The sequence below is a fragment of the Eptatretus burgeri genome, chromosome 13 (genome assembly GCF_056783735.1).
Source record: "Eptatretus burgeri isolate ZD-2024b chromosome 13, Ebu_testis_v1, whole genome shotgun sequence".
Classification (NCBI taxonomy): domain Eukaryota; kingdom Metazoa; phylum Chordata; class Myxini; order Myxiniformes; family Myxinidae; genus Eptatretus; species Eptatretus burgeri.
In genome coordinates, this window is record NC_140973.1 from 78,329,463 (window position 1) to 78,348,371 (window position 18,909).

Consider the following 18,909-nt stretch of genomic DNA (forward strand, 5'->3'; position numbering starts at 1 on the left):
GAGCTGCACATTCATTGTAACATGTGACATGCTTTGGTGTACATTCCTTTCAGTCCTCACCTAAGATAATCAAGTTAATGACCTCACGGTACTTGTAAGGTTCCGGTGCTGCAGGCTGGCAATATTACACGGGTACCTCTGGTGTGAATTCTCTCACGAAGGTGCGTGTGCGTGCGTGTGTGCGTGCGTGCGTGCGTGCGTGCGTGCGTGCGTGCGTGCGTGCGTGCGTGCAGCCTATTTTTTCAGAATAACTGTAAATTGTTATTACGTTTTTTGTAGATCACCGGCTAACCACTTAAATGATACAACTTTATGTTGTAGGATGGAAAGATGAGGACATCTTTTAAACGATGTTTTAAGGATTTTTTTTTTTTTTAATTGATTTGCAAAAACTAAAAAAAATGTCCTGTCGATTACCGACCATGTGATTATTTGGATCCTTTTACCCGAGAGCCATGAGGTTTTTGACGTACACGTAATCCGCAGCTTTGTTTGATCTCTTACGTGTCGTGATAAGAATTTTCAGGAGATGGATGTGCGGTGTCTGCGGTTTTCTCCCTGTTTATGACTTTTCTCTCGTCCAGGGGGAGCAGGGCTTGCGTGGCCAGACGGGCCTACCCGTAAGTACAAGGCTCTCATGCAGTGACCGCACACCTATCCTAGAATGTCCTGTTGACAGGCGCGCTTCTTCCTCAGGGTTCTGCTCCAAGCTATGGCGGGGCACGCATGCCACACAGGGATGAGAAAGCCGCAAGAGGAGCTCTGCAAAGGCTGCAAAAAATGAGCATAAATCTCGCCACGTGCGGATTTATCCCACCTTTCCCCATTTTCTCATCCTGTGCTGAATGAGTGGCTGCAGGGAGGGGGGGGGGGTGAAATGATATCATGATTAGTATCATGACTATCATGACAGCCGCAAACTGTTATTAAGCCAACCGCTGGTTTGGCTTGCTTTGTGATGGCATCGAGTGCATTTCAGTGACTTCAGAGTGCGATTTCTGCGAGTGCGTTTGGCATTCGCTGGGCTTGTTGCTCTAACTCTGCCTGGCTTTGGAACCTGCAGGGTTTTCCCGGCTTCCCAGGGCCCCTCGGGCGTCCGGTATGTGCTCGCTCTCAGGCATGCTTGCTGCTGTTAGAGCAAAGGTGTCTACTTTAACACATTTTTGTGATTGGTTAAACTTTTTACTCCACATAGCCCACCAAATTCATGCGCACATTTCTAGTGCATGTTATACCTTAATGATCTGCAGCTCACAAGATCGTTACACATGACATCATGGTAGGCAATGCGACTCTTGGATTTTGGCATTTAATGCAGAGTTTGAGTTTAAAAGACAATGTTTGGTTTGTAAACAAACCTCTTTCGACTCTTCACGTGCACACTCGGTCAGCATTTCTAAAATCGTAATTTGGAACTTGAGTGCAAGTTCATTTCCACTCACTTCTCTCAAATCTCTCGATATTTATAGAGTTGATGGAGGTAAACATAAAAGGGGCAGTTTTAGTGTCGGGTAAGAAAGGAGATCATTGGGAGTGACCGAGTTTTGGTTTCTTCATTACAGGGACCTCAAGGAGAACTCGGTCTTCCTGGAGCTGCTGTGAGTACCTTGAGAATATCTTGAGGGATCTTCATTTGTGGCATCCTTGTACATGGGGACAGGTCTAGGCTTGCTCACTGATGGGATCAGTCCAAATGTAGACTCATAACAACTGTGTCCATATATCCATTTCAGAGACAACACAACTCTGAGACAATTCCCCATGAATTCACGGTTGACTAAGCTAACTGACAATTTTTCTCCTCTCCTTCTCTCTCTTCTCCTTTCCACCTCTCATCTCTTTTTCTCTTCTTCCACCTTTCTCTTCTCTTCCCTATTCGCTCCTCTTCTATCCTCTTCTCTCCTCTCTTCTTCTTCTCCTCTTGCTTTGTTCTAGGGACCACATGGACCTGTTGGCCCACCAGGACACTCAGGAACGAAAGTGAGTGAACGAGGAACAGGAAAGTAAATTTGGGCACAATTGTAAAGTGAACACTCGGCTTTCTTGAGCTGTTTGTCTGGGCTCATTATGGGATACTTATTCACCAAGTAAGTGTAGCACCCCGCCCCCATTTTTTAATATATATATATATATATTTTTTTTTTTTACCAGGGCTCTGTTTATAACCATAGCATATCCAATTCTTCAAGTTTTGCCTTGTGTGGTTTTTAAAATATCAGCTAAATCTGCCACATGTTATCTGCTTCAACCTCAACATGTTCAAACAACAGGAACACTTATTAATCGTGATCCTTCTTCCTGTCAACCCCTTTATTCTTTACTCACCTTCACTCCTTTGACCCTCTTTTCTTAATCACCCTCTTGGGGAACAATTTCATCATGTTCATCAAAATAATTATTTATTTTCATATGGACAAAACCGAGGCTTAAGTTAGTGTAAATCTACTGAGGATGAGGGTTTATTTTATCAATGAGGAAGTGGGGAGCAGGCCAACATGTTATTTATTCGTATGAAGCCTGTGGCTGCTTGGCTGTATCATTCCCTGGGGGCACGGCTGTGCCGCTGTTGCAATGCCCCCGCTACCAGCTGGCTGGTACTCATTTCACTGACCTCAGAAGGATGACAGGCTGAGTCAACCCGTCTGTTGTTAATTCAATGGATTAGAGGTACGCACACTCTCCTCGAAGCTTTATATCCTGGGTTCAGATCCAGCGATAAACTGTCAGCCCGGTGTTTCACAGGCAGGGTGATTCATCAATATGTGTGGCGTTCCTCGGATGGGCATTAAATAAGTGTCCCGTCTGCCTGCATTCGTTAGTGGAAGTTAAAGATCCCATGGTGTCCTTTGATGAAAGTAGGCGAGTTTTTGGTGGCACCATTATCAAATACCAAATTCCTGCCCGAACCAGCAGGGGTCGTTACATCAGCGGCACAGCCAAGCACCTCAGCCAATGATGCTACACACAGCCTTGTGCCGCACATCAACGAAGAGGACTTAATGGGCTGGAAAACACACATTTCATACCTGACACCTCGGAGTGAGAGGTGGAATCTAGGGTATCGATCAACAAAGGTGAGCATTACACCACCATCATAAGTTCAAATGCTACGAAAGGCTCGGCAGTGCTGAGAAAGGGCTTGGCCTCTTGGAATGTTAGCAGCCAGTGTCTGGTGTTTCACACCAGCTGGAAATATTGGTCTGACCCAAATGAGGTCGTGCCGAGTATTGTGGCTCAGGTGTTCAAGAAAAGAAACTTCTTCCAGAAGTTGATTTACAAGAATGACCGCATTGTTGTCACAACATGCGACAAAATCCAGGAATGGGCCGTTTGGGAAACTCTCAATTAAAGCATTCTTAAAAGATGAACAGCGCGATTGGGAAACCCACATTTAATGGTAACTTGACACCTCTCATCCATGTAACCGTCCGCCACGGTTATATTAGAATGAGCGGGATTCGTCACACGGCCACAGATTGTTTAACCACAATATGGGGACATTCAAAAATTACGTAACGCTATATATATATATATATATATATATATATATATATATATATATATATATATATATATATATATATATATATATATATATATATATATATATATATATATATATATATATTTGTAATTTACATGATGTAACGCTTGATTACATAACATAACTTAACACTTGTTTGAATTTCTGGAACGCTTGATTAAACCTCACTAATCATTTTTATTCGACATGTGATTCGATTTTTCGGGGTCCCGATTCTGAGTGCCACTCGACCCAAACAAAGCCATTGGAAATCTAATGCAACAAACCTGGGCAGAAAAAATCAGCAGAGGCCTCCAAGCCTGATGTCTTCGGACCACCAGAAAAAAAAACCAAGATGGTGGCCATATTTTTTCATCTGGGTACCATGGTGGGTGGAGTCGAACGACAAATGTGGATGGGGTCTGGCAGCTGTCCGACCATTTCTAAAAATCGACCCCCAACAAGAACCACAACAACCACAGCAATGCGCAGCTCTTGTAGATGTGTGACACGTCTCAGGTGAAAATATGAGAGGGGGATTTGTGTGATTGTCCTTGTGAAGGTCCTTTTTTTTTCTCGGCACATCCACTGTGCACTCTTTGCATCTCGTAGACCTTTAATTTCCAAACATCACCAAACATGAACTGCATCCCATTTCCAGAAACACGAAATGCTACCCTTTCCACATGAATGTATTTTTTTGGAAGGAGAGAGAACTCTGTCCATACTCATTCCGAGAGCCTTATGGTACCATGGCAGCCAGTAACAAACAAAAACACAAAGATTCACACAAAGTGTTTTTCTGTTATATTACACAACCCTCTTGGGTGACTGTGCTTTAATTGTGGTTCATCTGGACAATTGTTGCTTTATCTGCGATTTTCCTGATTAAACGAAATATAATTGATTACATCTTGGACGTATCTAATTGAGAAATGACTGATTATCTATTTTTTTCCTGCAGGGAGAGCAAGGAACATCTGGAAAATCCACAATTGTAAGTTTTTTGTTCAGCATCTGGAGTTACATCCAGTGATGATTGTGATGATGTGAAGACTATTTCCTTGTATTATCACCTTGTACGACACTTTGGGGGTGGGGGAGGCAGAATGATCTCCCGTGACCGGGAATCATTGGGATCTCCCGTGATGAAGCTGAGTATCTAGATCTGTTGCTCTCACATCACAGGAAGGTTGGTGGCCTCTCTGTATTCTACCTCCTCCTTTTTGGTCTTGTACCCTCTGCCCTTTCTTAGCTCTGACCCTCCCATGTTTTTGCAGCATGCACATGGTCTGCCAGTAACCCTCTTCTTGTTAAACTCCCAAAATCCAGGTTCTCTGCTCACCTGCACTCATTTGTTCCTCTTTCCTCTCGTCTGTGAAACCAACTTCCCCAGTCTGTTTAGTCCCATTTTTCCCTCCAGGGCTTCAAGACAGCTCTTCACCACTACCTCAGGTTATTCCCCATCCATACTCATGATCTCTTCCACCCCCAAATTACCCCATTCCCAAGCATTCCCATTTTCCAGTTTATTGTGACATGTGACATTGTGACATCCCCCCACCCCTGTCGGTTGGTTCATTCCTTTTTTGTTTCATCCTCACTTTCCCATTCCTCTTATTTCTGTGTTTCTTTCAGTTTGTGTGCAGCTTGTTCACCCCCATGTGTTGTTGTCCCTCTCCCCTTGATCTCTCCCTCTCTCCCTCTCTCTCCCTCTCTCTCCCTCTCTTTTACTCTGCTGTTGGTATTTCTCCATTTCCATTTTGTTCCAATCCATTTTGCTTTAGCTCTTCCATGAGCCTTAATTATCGATACAAAAACAACTGCTAACATTTGCTTGTGGGTGTTAAAGAAGGTATGGTGCCTTTCAAAAAGACTAGGCCATTGTGTGCCAGTGCCATGGCCAAATTCCAAATTCCAGCCCTAACCTACAGAATCAACCTATTCAGAGTTGGTTCACAGTCACAGTAATGTTCATCAATCGTCTTGGATGCCCTGTTATTCCTTCTAGTAGTTTGGGACTTAAAAGACAACAAAGACAAGGTATTGCTTTTCACAATTTTCTTAATCTTAATTTTATGAATCAGTCAGGTTACACATTTCATTGATTGTATTAATTTTTAATTTTTAGTTGGAAAAGTTCAGAATTTAAGGATATTCATTAGCTTATGTCGCACGTGCACAAAACAAAATATTTTCTTGCATGTGTTTATATTTTATTTTTCCTTTGCATGCATGTGTTATTATTTCCACACATGTAGAAAATGGGTCCATTGTATTGAACTAATCGGGTGATTTGAGACGTGTGTGGTAGGGGGAAGCAGGGCCGGATTTACCATGTGGGGGGCCGTGGGCACAATGATTGTGGGGGGCCCCGAAAATTGGAGATTAATCGACAACTTCAATTATAACTGCTTTTTAATCAACAACTGAACTTATATCTCTAAATTTGGCAGATCCTGATCAGGAATGATTTGGCATACATGTTCACAAATTACAATTAAATCTGACAATATGACAAGATGGACGGATTGTTATTGATATGGCTGGTGACTTATCTATGAGCTGATGACTTATCTCTGAGGTCATTCTAAAATCAAATCACAAAAGTGCTGTTGCTGCAAGAGTAAGAGATAGAGATGGACCAATATAAGAAAATAACAAACGACGCACTGTCATTAATCATACTACGAACTTCGACTAAAAATCTTCTAACTTCTAAAAACCCTCTGGACAAGAGAAATCCGAAATGGTGATTAGTAGCCGACTTCCAGCGACCGAAAATATACTGCAGTGTCATCCACATCAATGAACATACACACGGTGTCTTAATCAATGGACAAACTTCCTGCGCGACTTCGCGGCAGCGAACTCGGATATGATACTGTCAACCTGCATGGAATTGAGCACATCGGATTTGGTTGAAATTATGGTCAGATTGACCAGTCTCTGCTGTTGCTACAAGAGTAAGAGATAGAGATGGACTAATATAAGAAAATAACAAACGATGCACTGTCATTAATCGTGGAGCGAAGATGGTTCTTGATAAGCTTGACTTTCGAAAACGAGCGCTCCCCGGAGCAGTTCGACACCATCAGTGAGAGGTAAATCCAAAGCAGCACTTCCACGTTTGGGAAAGTATCGGTGAATTTTCGCTCGATGAGAAAACTGTACATCTCGAGTTCAGTACGGCCCGAGTCTGGCTCTGACTCCTTCATCATGGCTTGAAACTGAATCATTTCTTCTGTGAGGTCAGGTGATAGATCTTCCCGATACAGCTCGACGAGCTTCGAGCATGACTCTCGAATCTGCTCCACTTCGAGTTGAACAAGAGCACGCAGGAATCCATATCTGTCGCTAATCTCGCTGTAAGCGTTTGTACGCTTTTCCAACTGCGACAGCAGTACGTCGATCACTGCAACGTATCCACTGATGCGAAAGGACTCCTTGGTGTCTAGTTCTACTTCTGGAGTGTGTCCGTAGTCCAAGGGAGCGAGGCGGACATTATGCTTTCGTCTATGCGATCCGCGAGTGAATTCCACCGTACCTGAGCGCTCCACTCCGTCAACAACGAATGTATCAAACTGATCGCGTAATGACTGCACGAAGCTCGCCAGTGACTTGAGGAGCTGCACGGCTGTGTTGAGATCGGTGGCTTGCGACTGAAGGGTTTTACTCGTACGATCAAATCTACCAAGGACAGTAGACCAGAAACCAGCATAGAACCCTATCTCGAGCGTGCACATCGTTTGGTGAAGTGTCTCGGCGGTGTTTCTCGTTTCACTATTCAGTTGTTCATCATTTGCGATTTCATCGAGGACATCCATGATTTCTCTGTAACCATCTACAAGAGCTCGGGTTGCATCAGAATGAGCCGACCAGTGAGTGTCGCTGAAGCACTTTGGTACTTGCAGACCTTTGGCTTTCAGGGCATCAAATAATCTGGCGTAGCAAGCGCGATGTGGAAGCTGTAAAAAATACATCCACTTGTTCCACGAATTCAAAGCATGCTGCTACAGGTCTACAGCATCCCACGGCCGACTGACCGACTAAGTTCAGTGAGTGCGTCACGCATGGCACAAATATTGCGAGAGGGTTCTCCTGTTTGATCACTCCCTGCATCCCGTTGTATCGGCCACTCATATTAGATGCCTTATCGTAAGACTGTCCTCGGCAGTTAGCGATGTCCAATCCAGTGGCTTTCAAAAAATCCAGTAATGCCGTAACTTGCTGGAGTCCAGTGTGTCCTGTGTTGCTCAGAAAAGTCATGAAACGCTCCACTGGAGCCTCGTTCTCGATGTATCGTAGAATAACTGTGAGCTGGTCGATGTGGCTTATGTCAGGAGTAGAATCGACTGACACAGAGAAGTATTTTGCCTCTTTCACACGAGCGACGATGTTATCTAGAACAGATTTTCCGATGATGGAGACTAACTCTTCATATGTCGTAGATGATAAGTAATTGGTGTGGCCACTACCTCGGTTGGCATATTTATGAATGTGCTGCGCCAAAAATGTATCGTATTTCGCAAGTAATTCCATTAAACCAAGGTAGTTACCGTTCGTCCTTGACCCAACAATTTCATCCGATCCACGGAACGCTAGACCACGCTCAGCGAGAAACGATATCACGCTCACACTTCATTTCAGCACCTCCCTCCAATAGGATGCAATCTCACTCACCTGTTTGACGAGTTTTGTGTCCACACGACCTGCGGATGTTGCTCTGTCTGACGAGCAGATGATATTCGCACAATGCACATGCGAACGCTCATGCAACTCGATAGAACGACTGGCATGCTTCCAGTCGTTGAATCCTTCCCCGCCCAGAGCAGTAGCGCCTCCAAAGAGCTCGCAAGCGATGCAGTAGTTTTCAGGTTGATGTGGTGAAGCAAAGCCAGGACCTTTTCACGGACTCTCCGTTTTGTAGTCTACGGTAAAAAAAGATTCTTGGAGCAGCAGCGTTTCCTACCTTCAACAAACTGTATGGATGAATCAAAGGGACCAGTCGAATTCTGCAGGGGCTCCAAATCTCGTGATGACCAGAAGTCGATCATCTCTGACGACGGTCGCTCAGGAGGCCAACATCCCCATGCAATTGGCAAAGCCAGGTCCACGATCAGTCAGTATATCTCTCGCTTCTTCATCTGATGCATGTTCTTCATCGGTGGAACCTTCCGAGATGTTGGGCGAATCTTGACGCGAGATCATTGCCAAATCCGAGAATCATTGCCAAATCTGCTTGTTCTGTCTCTGTTGGTGTTCCAGCCTCTGTCATGGACGAATCGCCTGTTTGTGCAGGAGTGAAAAACTCTGAGATTTTCTGGGTCTTGTCGACAATGGCCTTGTGTCTTTCATCTTTTTCCTTGGAACGTTTCCGCTTTTGAGCACCACTGTCATATTTCCGTGGAGCCCTGAATTTATGCCTGTCATCACTGAAGTCGCTCATTGTGGTTTCTGCATCTGGTAGGTACCGAGTAACTGAGATATTGTCAGAGTGCACGTGGGACGTACCAGAATCATGAACAACAAGTATGTTTCACACACCTGGAACATAGAAAGTCACACCGTGTTACTGTGCTGTGCGCGCCAGTAAGCAGGGTACTAACAGCGTTCCCTGCCAGCCGCAGTTTCAGTGTGTACAATACTACCCCTGCCGGCCGTGTGCTGTGCTGGCCTGGCCTAGTTTTACCACATCGACTTTCACCTTTTCACCTCTCCTCTGGCTGGACCTCTGTATTCCGTCTGTGCTTGCTGGGCTCTGGCAGGCAGTGCCGTAGTTAGTTGGTCACGCTCAATCATCCGAAGCATCGATAATCGATCTAAAAAAAGATCCCAATGCGGGCCCCCCCATGCCCGAGGCTTGCCCCAGGAATTTTTGACCATGTTGGATCCATTCTGTGGACCGTGGAAGAAATGGCTTGAAAAAGCCAAAGCTTGAAAAGGACCCTCACAATGATGGACAATTTTGAAAAGATATCCTTACAAATAGTTTAAAATCTTCATTCACCCACAATAAAACTTTAGAAGCACATTTTCAAGGAATTTTCAAAATGTCATCGAAATTGTGGGGGGGCCCTAAATGTGGGAGGCCCCGGGGCCATGGCCCCACCTGGCCATCCCTAAATCCGGTGGTGGGGGGATGGTTTGGATTTGGAATGCGAAGGAGGGATGGAAGGTTTGAAGGGGTGGAGTAAAGTGGGGGCTTTGAGGTGAAAGGACGAGAGGAAGGCAAAGTGTTTGGAAGGCAAAGAGCGAGGGACCGGTGATGGATGGGCATCTGGAATTAAAGAAGGGTCAAAGGGTGACTTGAGATACAAAGGGATTAAAGAGCGATTGAAAGATGGATTGTTGGACTAAAAGTTGAGAAGTTGGGGGAAATTGCTCCTGGAATGAACATGCTAAGCTCACAATGCATCTCCCTCACAAAATCCCTCTCAACAATGAGTAGTAAAATCTAAGTACAAACTAAAGAAATATCAGTCTGAGAAAAATCCTATGCGTCTCTGAATGCGTATGGGGGTCTTTTGCATAACCACAACAGTATATAATGCTCACATAATGCATGGTAAAGATATTGAAACTTCCAGCTACCACACATACATAGCAATGTAGTTTTTTTGACATTAAAGTCCAGTCATGGTAACTGCGTGCTTTTGTTGTACAGGGACCACCGGGTCCAGAAGGCCCACGAGGACCTCCTGGACCACCTGGGCTTCCTGGTCTTCTGGTGAGTCATCTAATGACTTTAAAGTATCATAAGAGATGGAAAGAATGTGATATATGTATATATATATATATATATATATATATATATATATATATATATATATATATATATATATCTCAGTTTATTATCAGTATAGACAGATAAATGAGACAAATCATGAAGACAGAACATGAGACATTATTGTTGATTGAATGGTGAGCTGTGGTTGTTGATGTGATGGAGTGATTTTTGATCAGATGGTGACATGGAATGATTGTTGATTGGGTGGAAATATGGAATGATTGTTGATCAGATGGTGACATGGAATGATTGTTGATCAGATGGTGACATGGAATGATTGTTAATTGTGTGGAAATATGGAACGATTGTTGATCAGATGGTGACATGTGATGATTGTTGATTGGGTGGATATATAGAATTATTGTTGATCAGATGGTGACATGGAATGATTGTTGATCAGATGGTGACATGGAATGATTGTTGATCAGATGGTGACGTGTGATGATTGTTGATTGGGTAGAATTAGGGAATGATTGTTGATCAGATGGTGACATGGAATGATTGTTGATCAGATGATGACATGTGATGATTGTTGATTGGGTAGAACTAGGGAATGATTGTTGATCAGATGGTGACATGGAATGATTGTTGATCAGATGGTGACATGGAATGATTGTTGATCAGATGGTGACATGTGATGATTGTTGATTGGGTGGAAATACGGAATGATTGTTGATCAGATGGTGACATGTGATGATTGTTGATTGGGTGGAAATATGGAATGATTGTTGATTGGGTGGAAATACGGAATGATTGTGGATTGGATGGGGAGATTGTTGAATCGGTAGTGGCATGTGATGATTGTTCATTGGATGGAGAGATTGTTGAGTAGGTAGTGGCATGTGATGATTGTTCATTGGATGGAGAGATTGTTGAGTAGGTAGTGGCATGTGATGATTGTTCATTGGATGGAGAGATTGTTGAGTAGGTAGTGGCATGTGATGATTGTTCATTGGATGGAGAGATTGTTGAGTAGGTAGTGGCATGTGATGATTGTTGATGTGATGGAGAGAATTTTGATCAGATGGTGACATGTGATGATTGTTCATTGGAATGGTGAGATTTTATGATTATTGATTGGTACAAATGTGATTTTCAAACTTTTCGCACTTGTATTTTATCCCAAACCATAGGGTCCTCCTGGTTCTGATGGTCCTCCAGGCCGTGAGGTAATGATCAATAACGCGATAAATTCCGTTCCAATGAAGAATGATTAATGAACCTGTTTTGGACCATGTTTTTTCCAACGGTTTTTATTGCAATCCTTTAGCTGCTGATTAATCTCATTTGGTTAAGCTCTGGCCATGTTACCTTATGATATATGATAAGGGCTCGCTTTGCCCCTCACGAACACAATGGCACTTCTGAACCAACCGATTTATACACAGCCTCAACCACTTTCATTTATAATTCTATCAATTTCCTCTGCTTCTGTATGTTGTTAATTTGAAATAACATTGCAATGCACAAAAGGTTATACATTTGTGAAGTTGTGTTGATGTTAATTACAAGCAGTGTTTTGCTCATTTATTAGCCATTATGGCGTTGTAACGCATTTGGAGGTTAATGCAGTGACTATTGTGATGATCCTTCAATGATTTTCAATCACCACCCTTCTCGCTGCAGGGACAACCAGGAAACTCTGGACTTCCTGGCAGAGATGGCTTACCAGGAATCCGGGGGAACGATGGAGTTCCAGGAAAGCTGGTGTGATGCTTTTAAGATTAAATATTGTTCAAATAAAATTTTTATAAGATTATGATGTCATGCAGTTGTGCTAACATAAGCCATTTTTCTGCAGGGTAATAATGTGGTAAAAAGGAGAGGTTTCAGGAAGTGTCTATTTTCTGATGACTCCATCCTCTGCCATGACATCCGTCATCCTTCAGATAGGTATGCAGCAGCCTCTTCCCTCTTCAGACCTTGAAAAAAAATCACAAGGTGGTCAAACATTTGGAATACGTCTTTCAATCCTGACAAATCTCACACTGTCACTATTTCTCTCTGAAAGGGCTGTCTGGCAAACCCTCATATCTACTTTCTTAACAATCCTTTTGAGGAAGTTGAATCACATAAACTCCTGGGTCTCACAATCAGCCATGATCTTTCTTGAGCAAACTACATTGCAAGGATGGCCTCCAAAGCCATTGGACTGGGCATCCTCAATCATACAAAGTCCTTCCTTGTCACACCTAAGCTACTATCCACCTACAAGGCTTTCATCCTCAGCTTGATGGAGTACTGCTCTCCTCTCTTGGCTGGCTCCCCTGTCTCACATCTTGCTCAGTCTAACGCCGTGGAAACCAACACCTTCAAGGCCATTGGAATCTCCCACGATGAAGCTGAGTCCATGGGCCTATCACATTTCCATCGCTGACAGGTGGGTGGTCACTGTCTTCTTCCTCATCCTTTCTGGTCTCTGCTAGTTCTGTGTTTTGCACCCCCAGATTTCTGCAGTGCTCACACAGTTCACCATCAATCCCCTTCTGATCAAACTACCTAAACCCAGGATCACTGCTCACATCCATTCATTTGTTCTTCTTTTTCCCACCTGTGGAACTAACTGCCACATTCTCTTCAATCTCATTCTTCCCTCCTGGGCTTCAAAACCAGCTGTTCACCACCATCTCAGATCGTCCCCAATCAAAAACCATGATTTTTTCTACCACCGTCAAACACCCCCTCCCAAATCCTTAGTTTTTATTTCCTGAGAGTTTGCTTCTGTATCCATCTTGTACACACCCCGCATCTTCCCCTCCTCATTATCTCCACCACCGAAGATGAAGAAGGTATGTTTTCACCCCTTTCTGTTTGTTCCTTGCAAAATCGAGGATTTTTAAAGTATTGTTGCGGGCCGGGGGTTGGGTGAGAAGACTACCGGGAAGCTCTCTTGGGTTCCCATCAGACTCCCCAGAATTACAGGCCGTCGCACACGGATAATTCCGTGACGCGGCGGGTCGCTAACCGACCGTGAACGCCAATAACTCAACCACGTGACCTAGGGTCCGCCCGTCTATGGGTTAATCGGGTTACCTAATTAATCACATGACCTAAACCGGGGAACACGCCTTCGGGACGCCTTGTCCGAACCGGATCACTTTACCGGATCAGATGCAGTCGAGCGACACTGCCAAGGACGTACCGGCTTAAAGGAATGGATCGTTGGGAATAAAGTCCCGGCTAAGTTAGGATACGGACCATGCTGGATCAATGTAAGAAAGGACAAAAACGAGCTGGGAACATTTCTACAAAGGATTTATTAACAGGCAGGTGAGGAAAGGTATGTGGCACTGTGAATGTTGTTTATTGTTGTTTGTGGCAGGAAGAGGAAGAAATGTGAAAGGTGCGGCAATAATACAAGCAACTTACAGAAGCAGAGACACAGCAGAGTTATCCCAATATAATTATTGTACAATCTTAACTTAAGCGAGGACAGGTGCCAGGACGCACGCACGCACGCACGCACGCACGCACGCACGCACGCACGCACGCACGCACGCACGCACGCACACGCACACACACACACACACACGGATCTGCCCGCCATCGAGCATGGTGTTCGTGGTTATGAGAGGTGGTGGGATGCACAGTTCCAGTCCTGATCTGTGTCAGGGAATTGAGGGACAGGATTGGATATAATTGTTAGATGGAGATTTAGAAATGGGTTGGAAAGTGCGCGGCCGTGTGCGCTTTGCAAGATTCCAGCATTTAGGGTGCTGTTTCTTCCATCTCCTCCGCACGTGTTCCGTGCAGCGTGGGCGTCGTGTTGGGTGCCCTTTCTGTCCAGTCGGTGGAAATTACCGCTGCAGGTGCGTTTGGCAGGCTGTAATTTCTGCCGAGGGGTGTCCGGCATAATGCCTGCTTGGCCTTCGCTGAGGACCCATCTCACAGTGAAAGGCACACATGGCTGGGATTTACCTCAGGGATTAGAGTAGAAGAGTAGAAAGAAGAATAGGAATGAGTGTAGAGATTTAATCAGACCTAGCTATGAAGTTTACACAACGCACTGTCCCGTTCGACCCACTAGACAAGAAGGAAGGGACTATCTGAATGTATATTAATGGAATAACTGTCTAGGGACCGCTGTATGATGGTTGCTATTGCTTTGGCAGGATGCCGTTCCCAGAACCGCAACAGTATATTGGTTTGTCGATTTTGTTAGTCTGTCTGTCTGTGTGCCTGTCTGTCTCCTACAGGTCACAATTTAAAATTGATCTTCATGAAACTTCACCACATGGTAGAGTTTGTCATAAGGAAGAAACACATTGTTTTTCAGGTCAAAAGGTCAAAAAGTCAACATAGGTCAAAGGTCAACAACTTAGGTGGGATTTCTAATATCCTCAATTTTTATCTGATTGACTTGAAATTTGAAGAAGATTTATATTTGAGATCACTGAATTAAACTAGTCAATTACTTTTGAGGTCAAGATAGACCAAAAGGTCAACATAGACCCAATGTCAACAACTAAGGTGGTGTTTCTAAAATCCTCAATTTTCATCCAATTGAATTGAAATTTGAAGAGCATTTTTATTTCAGGTCAAGTAATTCAATCAGCCAATAATTTTTGAGGTCAACATAGACCAAATGGTCAACATAGGTCCAATGTCATCAACTAAGGTGGTGCTTCTAAAATACTCAATTTTTATCCCATTGACTTGAAATTTGAAGAAGATTTATATTTCAGGTCACTGAATTCAACCAGTGAATTATTTTTGAGGTCAAGATAGACCAAAAGGATAACATAGACCGAATTTCTAAAATTGTCAATTTTAATCCGATTCACTTGAAATTTGAAGAGGATATATTTTGAGGTCAAGGTAGACCATAAGGTCAACATAGGCCAAGTTTCTAAAATTGTCAATTTTTATCCGATTCACTTGAAATTTGAAGAGGAGTTGCAAATTTGGTCATTGAAGTCAACCACCAATTATTTTTGAGGTCAAATTTGTTTTTTGGATTTTGCAAATATCGTGCTCTGCACGACGTCGTCTTGTTTGTTTTGTTGGTTAGTTGGTTGGTTGGTTGTGTGCAGAATATCTCAAAAAGTTGGGGACAGGTTGGGTGCATGACAAGGACAAACTGATAAGATTTTTGGTGAAGATCCGGATCCCGATCTGACTACTATAATTTTTTAAATGATTCTTCACCATTGAGAGATAGGACCAAAAACGATATATAGCACGATATCTCAAAAAGTTGTGGACGGATTCGGATGAAACTTGGTCGACATTTTGGTCTGTGACAAAGAAGAATTGATTCGATTTTGGTGATGATCCAAATCCAGATCCGTATCTGATAATTTTAAAGTGATTTTTCACCATTCAGAGATAGTGTTAAATCGATATATAGCACGATATCTCAAAAAATTGTGCATAGATTCAGCTGAAAATTGGTGGACACGTTGCGTGTGTGGCAAGGACAAATTGTTTCAATTTTGGTGAAGATCTGAATCCGGATCTAGATTCGAGAATTATTTAATATTTAAAGTGATTCTTCACCATTGATTAATAGAGCCAAAGACGATATAGTACTGTGTAGCATGATATTTCAAAAATGTTTTGGGCCTGATATCTTCTCGTGGATCAGGCATTGTGTGGCGGACGTATGCGCTCTACCGAATACCATTCTAGTTCTTTTTTGCATCCCTTGTTTGTCTGTCTCAGTCTATTTTCTTTGTCTATTTTCTTGGAGTTTCCCTATTCTCTTCCTGCTGTTCCTTTTGTACTGTTGCATTCTGTTTCATTCTGTTTTATAGCTCCTTCCATGAGCCTTGACTTTGTATAATAATTTTAAAGGTGGCATGGCATCTAAACTCTCGGATCAATCCCTGACAGAGGTACATCCAATAAAAAAAAAACTCTGTCAAAGAGGGTGACTGCCGGAGGCTGCTCCATTATGTAGCACACTATACTTTAAATTGGTTGTCAGATAGGATTTTAAGTTGGCTATCTTAGCTACAATTACATTGATAACCCGATGTTATCTTTTACAAGCGTAATATTTTGGACGTGTCCAATAACCAACTAAATCCTGGACACAGAGTAAATTGAAAATGTATTTTAAATAAATGGAACATAGATGTGGAAATGAATCAAAGTTCACTTTTCGAAATAGAATGGTTTATTAAATGTTTAAAGTAAATTTAAAACTGAAAGATTGATAAATAGATTTTAAATACTTTTGAAATAGCCAGTACAGGCATTTGTATTTTACTGGTGACATTCCACAGCCTGTTGTCAAGAGGTGTTTGTTTTTATAAATAACCGGGAAATTTGATATGAAGTTACTGATATTACTGATGGACTGACGGATAGCCTCAAGGTATGCACACTCGCTTCTGAGCTGTCCAGCCTGGTTTTGAATCTCAAACCCACTACAAACTGTCATCCTGGTGTTTCATAGGCTGAGGCCTCACTCTGCTTTGACATCCCTATGATGGATGCTAAAACTGGGCGTCCCATCTGTCAACATTAGTTAACGTTAAAGATCGCACAGTGTCCTTTGTGAAGAGTAGGTTATGTGAGTTATCACCGACACCCTGAACAAATTACAAATTCCTGTCCTTCAGCCGAATGTCAGCCTTGGCCAGCTTGTTCATGAAAGACATGGACCAAAAATGTTCCCAGCTGACCCCACAAGAAAGTGTGAATAATTGGGGTCATTGTAGTAGTAGTAGGAGTAGTAGTAGTAGTAGTCTGATATTATTGATATGTTTTGTTCATGTAATAATGTAAAATGAGAAACTTGATAATTGTCAGATGTTTAATCTTTTGCAACATTTAAAATTTTTCTTTGTAAACTTGTTGTTTGTAAAGTTTTTGAGAGATAAGCGACACGGACCTCTTGCTGTCATGGGACATTTCCGGGTGCGGTGAATGTTGAGCTCTTCGTCAGTGAGCGTGCTTTTTCCAGGGCTTGCCAGGCCTCACAGGCCCAACTGGACCCAAAGGGAAAGTTGGAGAACCAGGACCTCAAGGACTAGTAAGTACCCTTGGTCACCATTTCGCAAACTAGCAACGTTTTGTTTTTTTGTATACACTGTCGAGGCTCGTATGAGAGCGAGAACATACAACAAGATGAGCAGAAGACAAGAGGGGGAGAGGGAAGGAAAAAAACAGAGTGGAACAGGGACACGAGGAGATCTTTGGAAGGGAGAGGGATAGGGTGGGGTACATGGGGTAAACAAGATGGACACGACAGGGACTTTCAGGAAGGAAAGCAGGGAATTTGAAGGAGTTGATGTTGGGGTGGATTAGCGGGGGTAGAAAAGATCATTGTTTTCGATGGGGGAAGATAAGAGATGGTGGTGAACAGCTGTTTTGAAGACCTGGAGGGAAGACTGGGATTGAAGAGTGTGTGGGAGTTTGTTCCAGAGGCGGGAAAAAAGTGGAATGAAAGAGTGAAGGTGAGCAGTGATTCTTGATTTTGGTAGTTTTACCAGAAGGGGGTTGCTGGCAGACCTTGAGCGCCCTGCAGAAATATTTTGGGGGGGGGGATATCTCAGATAGAGTGGGGGGGGCGAGGCCAGCGAGGAGACGGTAGAAGATGCAGACCACATACCTGCCTGCGGTGAGAGATTGAGAGACCGAAAGACTCAGCCTCATCGTGGGAGATACCAATTATCATAAATGCCTTGGTTTACACAGCATGAAGCCAAGAAAGGTGAGAGGTGGGAGCCCAGAGGGGAGGGCAGTAGTCCATCAGGCTGCAGACGAAAGCTTTGTATGTGGTCCGGAGGTCAGGTGTGCTAAGGAAGGACTTTGCACGACAGAGGATGCCCAGTCGGCGACTGGCTTTGGAGGTCAAACCTACCTAAAACAGCTGTCGCACAAAACCCTTACCTGTCGCATAAAACTGGTAGCTGTCACACAAAACAGGTAACTATTGCACAAAACCAGGAACTATGAGGGGGTTCAAAAAGTTATACAAACAAGATATAATAATCTAACACATGCCAACCTTTCCTATATCTCAATATGCAGTATAACGATGGTTAATTAGTAAAAACAAACAAACAGTTTTATATTTTTTTTATATTAAATAAATAAAAATATTAAAAAAATATATATTTTGCCTCGCACTTTTGGCATGTCTTAGACTATGGTGAGCACGTCTCATTCTGAGTACATTTTGAACCCCCACAATTTTAACAGAAACAGTATATATTGCACTAAACCACTAACAATGTTAACATTCGTTAAAAACTTGCAACTACCGAGTTGAAACATTGGCATTTGAGATGAGGGGACGGATGGAAGAGGAGCATACATTAGACAGACTTGACACGGTTGTCACCATGACTTTGAGGAAGGAATCTGGTTGGAGAGTTCAGCCTTGAAATTTGCAAGATAATGTTTTCTGACTTGCTTTAGGGTATACATCACTTGTGAGCCTTAGGGAGTTACCATTAAATTGTAATCGGTCACATCTTCCATGTTGAGAAAGTAACCGCCATACCATAGGATTCAGTGTACCAGGACCAAGAAGACGGATAGGGAAAGGATAGCCACAGGTGGGATGGGATAAACTGGTGCATGAGACAAAGTAGAATTTGTTGATTTATTCCCCATGCAGAATCAATATTACATGCTCTGG

General features: G+C 43.1%; 1 protein-coding gene across 4 annotated transcripts in view; it reads left to right on the forward strand.

Moving 5' to 3' along the window:
* COL7A1 (collagen type VII alpha 1 chain) overlaps positions 1–18,909 on the forward strand; it is a 287,085-nt gene that overhangs the window by 226,869 nt on the left and 41,307 nt on the right. For 2 of the 4 annotated variants that reach the window (XM_085853234.1, XM_085853239.1), the window contains 8 exons: positions 1,064–1,099; positions 1,563–1,598; positions 1,936–1,980; positions 4,488–4,520; positions 10,191–10,253; positions 11,447–11,482; positions 11,940–12,020; positions 17,227–17,295. In XM_085853234.1, coding sequence (XP_085709360.1) covers positions 1,064–1,099; positions 1,563–1,598; positions 1,936–1,980; positions 4,488–4,520; positions 10,191–10,253; positions 11,447–11,482; positions 11,940–12,020; positions 17,227–17,295 — 399 coding nt within the window. Of the gene's footprint in view, positions 1–584; positions 621–1,063; positions 1,100–1,562; positions 1,599–1,935; positions 1,981–4,487; positions 4,521–10,190; positions 10,254–11,446; positions 11,483–11,939; positions 12,021–17,226; positions 17,296–18,909 lie in introns of all 4 variants that reach the window. The other 2 variants (XM_085853235.1, XM_085853238.1) reach the window with 2 other exon arrangements.